General features: G+C 44.0%; 1 protein-coding gene across 2 annotated transcripts; it reads left to right on the forward strand.

Annotated features, from left to right (window-relative positions):
* The first annotated feature begins 2 nt into the window (after positions 1 to 2).
* Positions 3 to 7,991, forward strand: LOC123395130. Of its 2 annotated transcripts, none has more exons than XM_045090171.1 (6): positions 3 to 105; positions 1,145 to 1,214; positions 2,001 to 2,067; positions 2,809 to 2,875; positions 3,893 to 7,634; positions 7,742 to 7,991. In XM_045090171.1, exon 5 carries the CDS (start codon positions 3,978 to 3,980, stop codon positions 7,572 to 7,574), a length of 3,597 nt encoding a protein of 1,198 aa, XP_044946106.1. In that variant the 5' UTR covers positions 3 to 105; positions 1,145 to 1,214; positions 2,001 to 2,067; positions 2,809 to 2,875; positions 3,893 to 3,977; the 3' UTR covers positions 7,575 to 7,634; positions 7,742 to 7,991. The 2 variants fall into 2 exon arrangements, with proteins under 2 accessions (XP_044946106.1, XP_044946034.1); XM_045090099.1 differs by having other exon boundaries at positions 4 to 105; positions 3,893 to 7,630.
* Positions 7,992 to 11,649: the final 3,658 nt, after the last annotated feature.

Genomic DNA, 11,649 nt, shown 5'->3' on the forward strand with positions numbered 1-11,649 from the left:
ACCCATCTGCCGCCCCCGTCCACAATTCACATCGCATCCACCCGACGGAGCCACCGCGCGCGGCGAGAGCCGGCACGCCACCGCCCCCGCCCGCCGTCGCGCCAGGTGCGTCCCCCGGTCCCCGCCCCCCCCTGCCGGCTAGTCCGCGCCGCTCCTCGATCCCCGCGCGCGTCCCCGCCCTCACCCGTCCCACCCGCGGTCGTCCCCGCGCCCCTCACGCCGAGTCCGCACCGCTCCTAGACCCCCGCGCGCGTCCCCGCCGGGGCGCGTTCGGGGGCGGCCCTCGCCCGCTCGACGGAACGCCGCGGCGGAGTCGGGGCGATGACAGAGCACGCACGCACGTACGTTCGAGGAAGGCCCCCGCCCCGATCTGTCGCCGTGTCCGTCCTAGGGAACGGAACGGGACGGGATTGTCGGGTAACGAAACGGACGGGCCAGGATCAGGAGGGCGGAGCGCTTCTCCTCTGTCTCGCCGGATTGGACCAGCGGCAGGCATTTCGCACGCACCGCCAGTTTTAACCATGGTTAAGACGGCGGTGGGTTTGGGAGAGAGGTCGTTTCTTCACCCCGGCGGCACCAGTGAGATTTGGGGGGAAATTTCGGGTTTCAACGGGTGGGAAACGGCGGCGGGCTCGGCTTAGACCAAAGAGCCAGGGATTGCGGCTCTAGGTCACTTAGCGTACTCAACTAGTGGGTCAAACATGCCACCATCCCCATGATTCGCACATCTGGACCGCTAAGCTGAACTAAAGGGGTGACTGCACATAGCAACCTTGCGACGTTGAAGGGGTAGCGGCGTGGCTCGAGGGAGGATGTGGAGGGGGCTGAGATGACGAGACATGCTTCAAATTCGACAACTGCCGAGCATCATTTGATGTCTAATAAGTTGTATTATTAAGGGTATGTTTAAGCTAGATTAGGGAGGGGCTAGGCCCCACTTGGCCACAGGGAAGCTCTGCCATGGGTGCAGAGCATGGGAGCTCCACTGCAGCAACCTTACGGGCATATGCTGCTTGCTGCAGTTATTTGGCTCAATTACGAATGGAACTTGTCACGCGTTCACGTTGCTTTGGGAAAGGCCGGCATAAAGGAAAGATGTATGCTGTATGAATTTTGAACATTTCAGTTGGTGTTTCCTCTGCAGAAATTTCCCAGCGCTGCACACAGCAAGAGCTCGCAGGTCGCCGCCTCATCCACCGCCGACGTGCTGCTTGGTGCGTTTCTCAGTTCCCGCCCTTGCAGTCATCTCCTTTTTCTCTCTCAGTGGGTTTTTGTTGCTTTTGGATTTCTGGGTGCCGCGCCTGTTCTCGCTTGCATACGTTCGAGGAAGGCCCTCGCCTGCTCGATGTCACGTGACGGCTGAATCATGGATGTCTGTGCTTTATCTTGCCCCGATCTATTGCTATGTCTGTAGTGAATGGGATGGATGGTTAGTGAAATGAATCAGGAGCAGAGGACAATGCGCTTCTCCTCTGTTTTGCTGGTAGTAATGCTAGACATTCTGTACTAGTTAAGACGATGATAGATTTGGGGAGAGATGTTTTTCACTGGGGGAAAGATGGTGCTGGAAGGGGCAGGGATCATGGCACCAGAGGAGTCAGCCTCTCAGCTTAAATGAAAGAGCAGATAACGCTCTTGCTCACTTAACATATTGAAGAAGTGTGTCAATTATGCCACCATCCTCTTAATTTGCACATCTGGATCACTAAACTTAATTAAATGGGTGGCTGCATGTAATAACCTTTGATGGGTGTGTCAGCAACTTAGCTTAGTTTGTATGGAGCAGTGGCGGAGCTCAGACGAGAATGTTGAGGGGGCTAAGCTGACAAGACATGCTTAAAATTTGAGAACTCGTCAGCATTTTATTTGATATCGAAGTTGTGTGGCTTAATTATGAATACAACTTATCATGGGTTCATGCTGCTTTTTGAGAGAAGAGCTTGAGGGAAAAATGCACACCGTATCTTGTTTGACCATTTCAGTTGGTGTTTCCTTTGCAGAAATTTCCCACCACTAATCACTACGGGAATCAGCAGGCCACTGCCTCATCCGCCGCCATCGTGTCAGGTAAGTTTCTGGCTTCCGCCCCTCCTTTTTCTCTCTCAGCGTGTTTTTGTTTCTTTTGGATTTCTGGGTGCTGTGCCCTGTGCATGTTCTTGCCTGGATACTTGCAAGGAAGTCCCTTGCCTGCTTGATGAAATGCTGCGACTGAATCAAGCATGCGTGTTGGTTTATTTCACAACAATATACCGATGTCTGTAGGGAATGGGTGGGTAATGAAACAAATCAGGAATAGAGGACCATGCACTCTTCTTTTGTTTTGTTGGTACTAATTGTATACCTTTTGTAGTTAAGATGATGGTGGATTTGGGGAGAAATTGTGTTTCAGTGAAAAAAAATGATGTGAGGGGCAGGAATCATGGCAATAGATGAGTCAGCCTCTCAGCTTAAGTTAAAGAGCAGATTACACACTAGGCTACTTACCATATTAAAGTGTGTCAGATCTGTCACCATCCTTTTAACTTGCACATCTAGATGACTAAATTAAATTAAATGGGTGACTGCATGTAACAACCATGCCATGTTGAATGGGTGTGTCGGCAACTTTAGTTACGTATGGAGCACGGGAGGCCCCTTGTATAGCCTCTTTTTCTATTCAACCTAGGGGCATACGCTGTGTGCTGTAGTTGCTTGGCTCGTTTATGATGAAACTTAACATGAGTTCATGTTGCTTTAGGCAAGAAGAGCATAAAGGAAACATGCATGCTGTATACTTTTTGAGCATTTCAGTTGATGTTCCCTTTGCAGAAATTTCCCACCACTGTGTGCTGCGAGAATCAGCAGGTCACCGCCTCATCTGCCGCCATCATGCCTGGTGGGTTTGTTGCTTCTCACCCTATTTTTTCTTTCTCAGCAAGCATTTGTTTCTTTTGGATTTCTGGACGCCGTGCATGTTCTTGCCTGGATATTTGTGATGAATTCTCTCACCTGCTCGACGAAATGCTATGACTGAATTGGGCATGCGTGTTGGTTTATTTTGCTTCAGTATGCCGACATGTCTGCAGGGAATGGGTGAGCAATGAAACGAATCAGGAACAGAGGACGTTGCACTCTTTTTTTGTTTTGGTGGTACCAGTGCTAGATTTTTTGTAGTTAAAATGATGGTGGATTTGGGGAAAGATTGTTTCTCAGTGGAAAACAAATGATGTGAGAAGGGGCAGGGATCGGGCAATAGAGGGTTGTTTGGCTAGGATCAAGGAGATAGGGGTGAACATGGAATTAGAACAGTTTTTTTTTATCCTGAAGTGTCCACATATGGCTACACAGGAAGTTCAAGAAGGTCAAACATACATGTGCTTCCACACATAACTGCGCTGACTCACTATGGTAAAAGATGTACTCCCTCCGATCCATATTAATTGATGCTGGTTAGTACAAAGTTGTACTAACTTTGTACTAAACCGGCGTCAACTAACATTAATCGGAGGGAGTACTAAAACATTAAAGCTGCTGGATGATTAATATTTGGATTAAAAGGAAGTTTTCAAATGTCATTGGACATTTACATGCTCATTTGATTTGTGTAGGGCCTATCCTAAATATATTGAAAATACCACATGATCATTAAATGCTATTTAAGCATGATTTGCACATCTATTGGCATACCTATGCAAGTTCAGGGACACAATGACATGCTACACAAGTCTAGACACTTATCACATATGAGGCTATGACACGCTTCACTCTCAAGACATTTTGTGTTACCTTTTTCTTTCACCTTAAGGTTGCCAAGTTCTAAAGTTAGAAACAATTCTTGCGCACTTTCCATAGCAGAAATTCTATGTCCAAGTGATATTGTTGGTAATAAAACTATCTTGTCATTTTTATGCAGGATTGTGATGAGGACGGATTATAGAGTTCTTGTCTAGAGTACTTCACAAGATTAGTGCCTATTTCTCTTCCTCGGTTTCACCATAATGGAATGCAACAAGGAAGAAGCTTCAAGAGTCAAGGATGTGTCCGAAAGAAAGCTGCATGAAGCAGACTTTCCTGGTGCCAAAAAGATGGCTCTCAAGGCCCACCAGCTTTTTCCTGGCCTTGAAAATATTTCTCAGCTGCTTGCTGTTTGTGAAGTTCACTGCTCTTCTTCTGTTAAGATCAATGGGGAGACAGACTGGTATGGAATTCTTCAAGTGGAACCAACTGCTGATAATATGGTACTTAAAAAACAGTACCACAGACTTGCTCTTTTACTTCATCCAGATAAGAACAAATTTGCGGGTGCTGAAGCTGCTTTTAAGTTAATTGGTGAAGCTTACATGACACTGACTGACCCTGTAAAACGTTCTTCCCATGACAACAAAAGGAAAGCAGTTTTTGCAACTTCTGCCCCTATACCAAAGAAGCGGGCACGGGCATCAAAGAAAACCGATCCTGCTCATAAGAGGGACAACAAGGAGAACTTTGGTGCTCCACAAACCCAGAAGCCACAGCAACAGGCTGGAAAGTCAAGTGGAGTTTCCAGTTTCTGGACTATTTGCTTGAGTTGTGGAACAAAATACCAGTATCCTTCTAGTTCACTTATGAAATTTGTCCTCTGCCGAATCTGTTTAAGGACTTTCCCTGCCTATGATTTGTCCAAGAAATCTGTTCCTGCTGGAGTGGACACAACTTCTCCATGGAGTGGATTTGGGATGCAGCCGCAAAAGTTCCCTCCTAGTCAGCAAGCTCATGTTACTAACCAGGGGCAAAACAATCAGAGTTTTCCTGGTTGGCAACATCCTCTCACCGGCCATCAAACTCATCCTGCTCACCAGCAACAGCAATCTCAGAATGTTCCTCATCAGCAAGCTCCTGGTGCTAACCAACATCACTCTCAGAGATGTCCACCCAGTGCAGGATCAAAGAATGCTATGAGCTCTGAGGGTGTAGGTGACCCTAACAACAAAGGAGCCACAGATAGCACAAAAGTATCAAGAGCACCATCCAGAAAAAAATTTGGTCCAGGTAGAACTGAATCGCCATTTGTGCAGCAATCTCAGGATGTTCCTAATCAGCAAACTCCTACTGCTAACCAACAGCAACAGTCTCAAAGGAGTCCACCCAGTGCAGGACCAACAAACGTTATGAGCTCTGAGGGTGTAGACGATCCTAACAGTAAAGGGGCCACAGAAAGCACAAAGGTATCAAGTGCACCATTCAAAGAACAAGATGGTGCAGATAGAACTGAATTGCCATTTGTGTCTTCTGCTAAACTTTCACCTACAAACATGCAGAAAAGGGGAATACAGTCTCAGCATTTTCCCAGACAGCGAATTTCTCCTGTTAATCAGCAAGTTCAGTCACAGAATCCCAGTTTTAATGAAGGATCGAGCAATCTTAACAGTATTGGAATGTCAGACAGTAATGTCACAGCTAATGCCAGGACATGCAATAACATGAATGTACCTAGAGCTGCAATTGATGAAGAAAATGGTTCAAGCAGAACTGAGTCACCACTTGCAAGTTCTGATAAAGTTTCACGTGCAAACATAGAAAAAGGGATAATAAAGGATGCTAATGGTGCAGTCAAAACAGGGCAGAATCCTCAGAGATCAAGCCAGCAGGAAAATAATGTCAGTAATGAAGATGGCAGTGGTCGGTGTAGAAAAGCCAGTGATAATCTTCATGATTCTCCTGCGGCCAAAAGGACAAGGAAAGGGTACTCTTCATGTAATGCTCACAAAAATGGTGGAACAGTAAATAAAGATGGTAATGTGTACACGACACAAAAAGCATGTAGTATTCCAGTTACAAAAACTCTAAATGAAAATGTGGAGGTGGTCAATGGCTTAGATCATGAAGAGAAACGAGGAGCAAGCAAGAAAGAGGAAATGCGCAACTCTGGAAGAGATGGCGCTGGTAGTTCTCTGGACAATAGTATTCCTTGTGAAGGTGATGTATCTTATCCAGATCCAGAATTTTATGACTTTGAGGAAAATAGGAATGCAGATGGATTCAAAGCTGATCAAATATGGGCTGTTTATGATGACAGTGATTCCATGCCAAGGTACTATGCTCGAATTAAGCAGGTTTACTCTCCAAACTTCATGGTGTGGTTCAGTTGGCTAGAGTTTGATCCTCTGAATGATGCTGAGAAGGCATGGTCTTCTAAGGAGATGCCTGTTGCTTGTGGTCGTTTCAGAATTGGGAAAACAATCTTAACAGAAGATATAAAAATGTTTTCCCATGTAGTTTCTTGGACAAAAGGAAGCAAGAGAAACAGCTATGAGATTTATCCAGTGAAAGGTGAAGTATGGGCCCTGTTTAAGGCATGTGACATCGACCGGAGTTCAGATTCCAGTGACCATAAGAACTACAGCTATGACATTGTAGAAATAAAATCAAACTTTGCTGCGGGTATGGGCACATACGTCACCCCGTTAGTAAAGGTTCAAGGTTTCGTGAGCCTATTTGTGCGGTCTGACAAGGAAGAACCATATTTGATTCCTGGTGGTGACTCGCTAAGGTTTTCACACAACATCCCTTTTCATAGGTTGTCAGAAGCTGATAAGCTACATATCCCTAATGGCGCCCTTGAGCTGGATCCTGCATCTCTGCCTTCTAACTTGGAAGAAGCAACTTTGTCTGCAGACCTTAACAGGAGTAGCACTCAGGAAGGTAATGTTTTGTCTAACAGAGACTCTTTTAAGTGTGAAATGCCAACTGGTAAGACCAAACAAGGACTGGATAGTGCCGCTACGAATGAAGGTAATGTTCACAATGGAGTGAAGAAAGCCAATATCAATGCAGGTGACAAGCAAGATAATGGCTCAGAGGCTTCCGTAATTGATGCTGATAGTGTTGACCAATGGGATGACAGCTTTCAATCTGAATCTCCCGCAACTTTTGTGTATCCTGAAACAGAGTTTTTCAACTTTGGTGATCTAAGGTCATTTGACAATTTCAAGAGTGGACAAATTTGGGCACTCTATTGTGATACCGACAAGTTCCCGAAGTACTATGCCTTCATAAAGAGAGTTGATCAAGATGACTTAACAATCCACATAAGATGGCTTGAGTACTGTCCATGTGGAGAGATGGAGAAGCGTTTGGTGCAAGATGACCTGCCTGCTAGCTGTGGAATATTTAGAGTCACCAGTCAAAGTGAAAATTATGATTGCACAAGTTTCTTCTCACATATCATGGAGGGGACAACGATTAGTAAAGGAAAGAAGTATGAAATTCTTCCTTGTGTTGGCCAGGTATGGGCTATATACAAGAACTGGAAGCGTGGCTGGAGCTTTGAAAATTTTAAAAGCTGTGAATATGATCTTGTGGAGGTCCTAGAGAGTTCTGCTGCCTCTCTAACAGTTTCCTATCTCACTAAAGTAGATGGTTTTAGTACTGTATTCATGCTGGAGAGTAAAGGTGGATCTACAAGTGCCATGAAAATACTAAGATGTGACATGATGATGTTCTCACATCAAGTTCCTTCATACCGCATGACAAATGAAGGTGACAAACTCTGTGGTTACTGGGAACTTGATCCAGCATCCGTGCCTGAAAATTTCCTAGCTAGAAAATCAAAGTGAAGCAAAAGCTATATTGCTCACAGGATGAAGTCAATAGTGGATTGCTTATCAAAATTGTAGGTAACATCTGGCTTTTTTCAAATCATAAACTTGGTTTAATTAGATGTGATCAAAGATATTGTATCTCATCTTCACCTATCACTAACATTGACTTCATGTTTTTGCAGTACATTGTTGACAAAGCTGCAGCACTGAGATGGTTATTCTTACTGTTGGTTGTATCAAGTGTAGGCAAGTTAGGTTATTAGGGTATTAGGTTGCTATGCCACGTGATGTCAAGCACTCAGGTTTGGTCTTTCTTTATGTTGCCTTATAAATGGTGTTCTGCATGGTTGGTCGTAACAACTTCTGTATGCAACTTTGTAACCCCGAGTATTCTTGAAAAGAAATAGGTGGCAGTAGCATTCATTATGCTTACCCTCAGAAAGTTAGCTGCTTTCTGTCCAACCTTTCATAACGATAGGCATATGTTTCCAACTGTAAAGTTTGTGAGTGACCTCTTCCATGTTCTTCCGTTATATCTGCAGTTTCATTTTGTATGCTACTTAAGGATTACTGTGTCAAATTTCTAGGGCAGGTTGACAAGTAGAGCTTATGTTTTCTCGTTTAGTAAAATTTCTAGTACATTTTGCTTTCTTGAGATTATATTTCAAGGTTTATTAGTGGCACATGCAAATACATCCTTCCAATTTAGAAGTGAAACTGGAAAGGTGGAAACAATGCTTGGAATTTAATATGCATATACTTGTATTAACTGATTCTAGTACATAATACTGTCCATTTGCAACTAAAGCTATTTTTAAAGTGATCCCAGTGAAATTTATGTCACACATCCACTATTTATTTCCACATTTTACAGGAACACATACACATTTCATTGCGCAATACCCTTTTGCTTCATCTTTTTGTCATAAAAATATATGCTATGAGTGCCGAACCTGAAAACAATACTGCTAATTAGTCGGACCTATCTGACGTAATGTGCCTTAACATTTGATGTTACACAATATATCATTTTTAAATATATTGATTTGTGTAATCACCTACTTGTCTGCTTTTAGGAAATAGCCCCAGATGCATTTGGAGCACTAGTTTTCACTGTAACACAGTCCAAATTTAAAGGAACATCCCTTATCTGAATTCTTTGTTTTTGAATCAATCCTTTGTTTTGCATGCCTGCACTGCTGTACCCTTCTTTTACCTGCTTGCGTTGACTTTTCCCATGGATTTTCACTTGGAAAATCATGTAGGTGAAGGTGAATTCAGGCCTATACGTTAGTTTCTAAGTCCTAACTGATGCTGCTTGGTTTCTACTTGTTTCTAATTGCTTTATCTGGAATACACCAGAGCTGAGACGTTTATGTTAAGCGGCTAAGTGATTTCTGTTGCACAATGTTATCACCGTGTAATGTGCCAGTGAAATGCTTGTGGGATGTAGTTGTCCGGAATGATCTGCCATTCTGCACAATTTTTAGTATTATACTTCTTTGCAAGATTCAGTATGCAAATTCTCATGATCTTGAATTGTGGAAGAACCACCTCCCAGATAGCTGAGCATAACCAGAAATTTTGTGCAAGCCTTTTCAATTTTGCACTATTTCAAATACCACCATATAATGCTCTGCTCCACATTTCTTTTGCACTTCTGCATTACAGTCGGTGAATATTGAGGGAATTTGGGGAAATCTAGGTTAGACACCTCATCAAGAAATAATCAGCCATCCTATCTCTGTTACAAGCCGCTGCAGGCTGTCTCATCTTGATCCATTCACCATCCGCCCTCCTTCCGCCGCAGTGTCACACCTCTGCCCCTTTGGCTCAGCGACTGGATCGCTGTTCGTGACTGGTGTGAGGCTACAGGGGGGATGTCATGGGGCTATGTCGGTGACGGTATGGTCTCCAACCCTGCCATGGGAGAGAGAGACACCTTTGTCTACATGCTCTCTCCACAATCGGCTCCTGTACGGCTACGTGCAGGCGTGTCCAGGCGTATGCAGTGGTCACTACCACGCGCAGCAGGGCTGTCCCTGTAAGATAGAGACCCTGGAGCCCAGGGAGATCCTCTCTTTAGCAGGTTGCAATGAAGATGCAGTCTGCTTTCGCTGGTGTAGGTTCAGGTGAGCAAGTGAGTGCTGATCCAGGGATTTGTTGTGGTTTACCCTTGATTCCTTAGCTCTCCATCTTCTTTACTGCGCCTCTGTTTCTTATGATCCGTGTTCCATGTGCTCGTGCCGCATATGAAGTTCTGTTGCTGGTGGTGGGGGCTTCTCCGAGCCATGGTCCATGGATTCGAGAGGTGATTTGGGTGTCACAGGCCAGCTGTTTTGCTCATTTTCTTCCAATCATTCCCTCATGTTCTGTCCAAGCAAGTCTGGACACCCGCCTCACGTTGGACAGGCCGTGAGGCCCTCCAGCCGGCAACAACTTGGCCTTCTGCGATGAGCATTACCTTGCTGTGGTCAGTGGTGGGCAGTCATCTCTTCCAAGCCGGCTACCCATAGAAAAGTGATGAAATATTTACTGCTTATGATTGACTGGGATATTTGGCTGGACAGAAATGCGAGTGTCTTCAGAGGAAAGATCACTCCAGTAAAGGATATTATTGCATCCATTCAGAGGACCATCGATTTATGGTGCTTGGCTGGTGTGAAATGCTTAGAGCCCCCTTTTGGAGATATATTGTCTTAATGCCCTGTGGGATTCTTTACCTTCCCCTTTGTTTTCTGTTAATCCTTCACCATGTCACATGGCCTGTACGTACTGTACCACCTAAATATATGAAAAGCCAGTGATTGCTGGAACTTAAAATAAAAATAAAAAATAGGCAGGCGAGAAAAGCTGGTCTTATTTTGATTTAGTTCGCTCTGTAAAATGCATGCTGCATGCTGCTGTACATATACTTTTTTATTTGTCATGACAATTCAACTGTTTGTTGTTTTCTTAAGTCATTTAAGTTTTGTAGAACGGCCGCATGCATCCCCAAATGCAGAGGAGGGGGGTCATCCTCCTTTTCTAATTTTTTTTTTAAGTTTTGTAGAAAGCATTTTATAGCAGATGAATCAACACTTCTGTTGACACGAGAGTTTCACTGTTTTGTTTGTATCTTTTAGCACATGATGCAACTTCTATTGCGGTGTTTCTATAGGACTAAAATGCTATACTTCTCAGAGAAATCCACCTGCATTCTGCAAATCTCTATATTGTTATTGCATGACATTACAGTTTTGTTATTTTGGTTGTCCTTAGAGAAATCCACTTGCATTTTAAAGTCTATATTGTTCTTGTGCAAAGCTTTCATGACATTAGAGTTTCACTGTTTTTTTTTGTATTTGTTAACACATGACGCAGCTTCTATTGCCATGTTTCTGTAGGACTCAGATGCTTTACTTAATAGAGAAATCCACTTGCATTTTGCAAGTTCCTGTATTGTTCTTGCCCAGAATCTGCATGACGTTACAGTTTTGCTATTTCGGTCCTTATTTGTTAGCATCCACAAGGAGGTTTTCGTACATAATAGCACAAATTGAAGTTTTGGATATGCACCACCTTGTTACTAGCTATCTGCATTTCCCCCGTTGTCTCGCCTTTTTAGACGGAAACACCGAGCATGCAACTATAGTCAGATCCTTGATGGTTTTGCTTTTCTCCTCTGCAATATGGATTACCTTCTTAGGGACGGGGGAATACCCTGGTTTGGATATCTTTGAGCCATCCTTTCATTTGAATATTGTAGTTACTGTCAGACCAAAGCCAGCCTTTGGAGCTTTCGTTAGCTTATACTGAACTGGTGTACTCTTTGGTTGCAAAAGGATGACATGCTTTTCTTTTGCCAGTGCAATCCGATTTGTCAAGACCAATTCCACATCCAATCAATTTTGATGTTGGCATGAACCTAGTCCAGAGGATGATGTACCTGGACATAGGGTGCGTAATACAGCATGAAATATGTTTGCTTGCCTGAGATAATAAACCTTATTTTCAGATTTCAGATTATCCACTTGGTCTTTTATTTAGCTATATGTATGGCTGTTTTGCAAGAGTCTCGCCTTGCCCGCAATAGGCACCACACAGTTAG

Source organism: Hordeum vulgare, chromosome 1H, assembly GCF_904849725.1.
Source record: "Hordeum vulgare subsp. vulgare chromosome 1H, MorexV3_pseudomolecules_assembly, whole genome shotgun sequence".
Lineage (NCBI taxonomy): Eukaryota > Viridiplantae > Streptophyta > Magnoliopsida > Poales > Poaceae > Hordeum > Hordeum vulgare.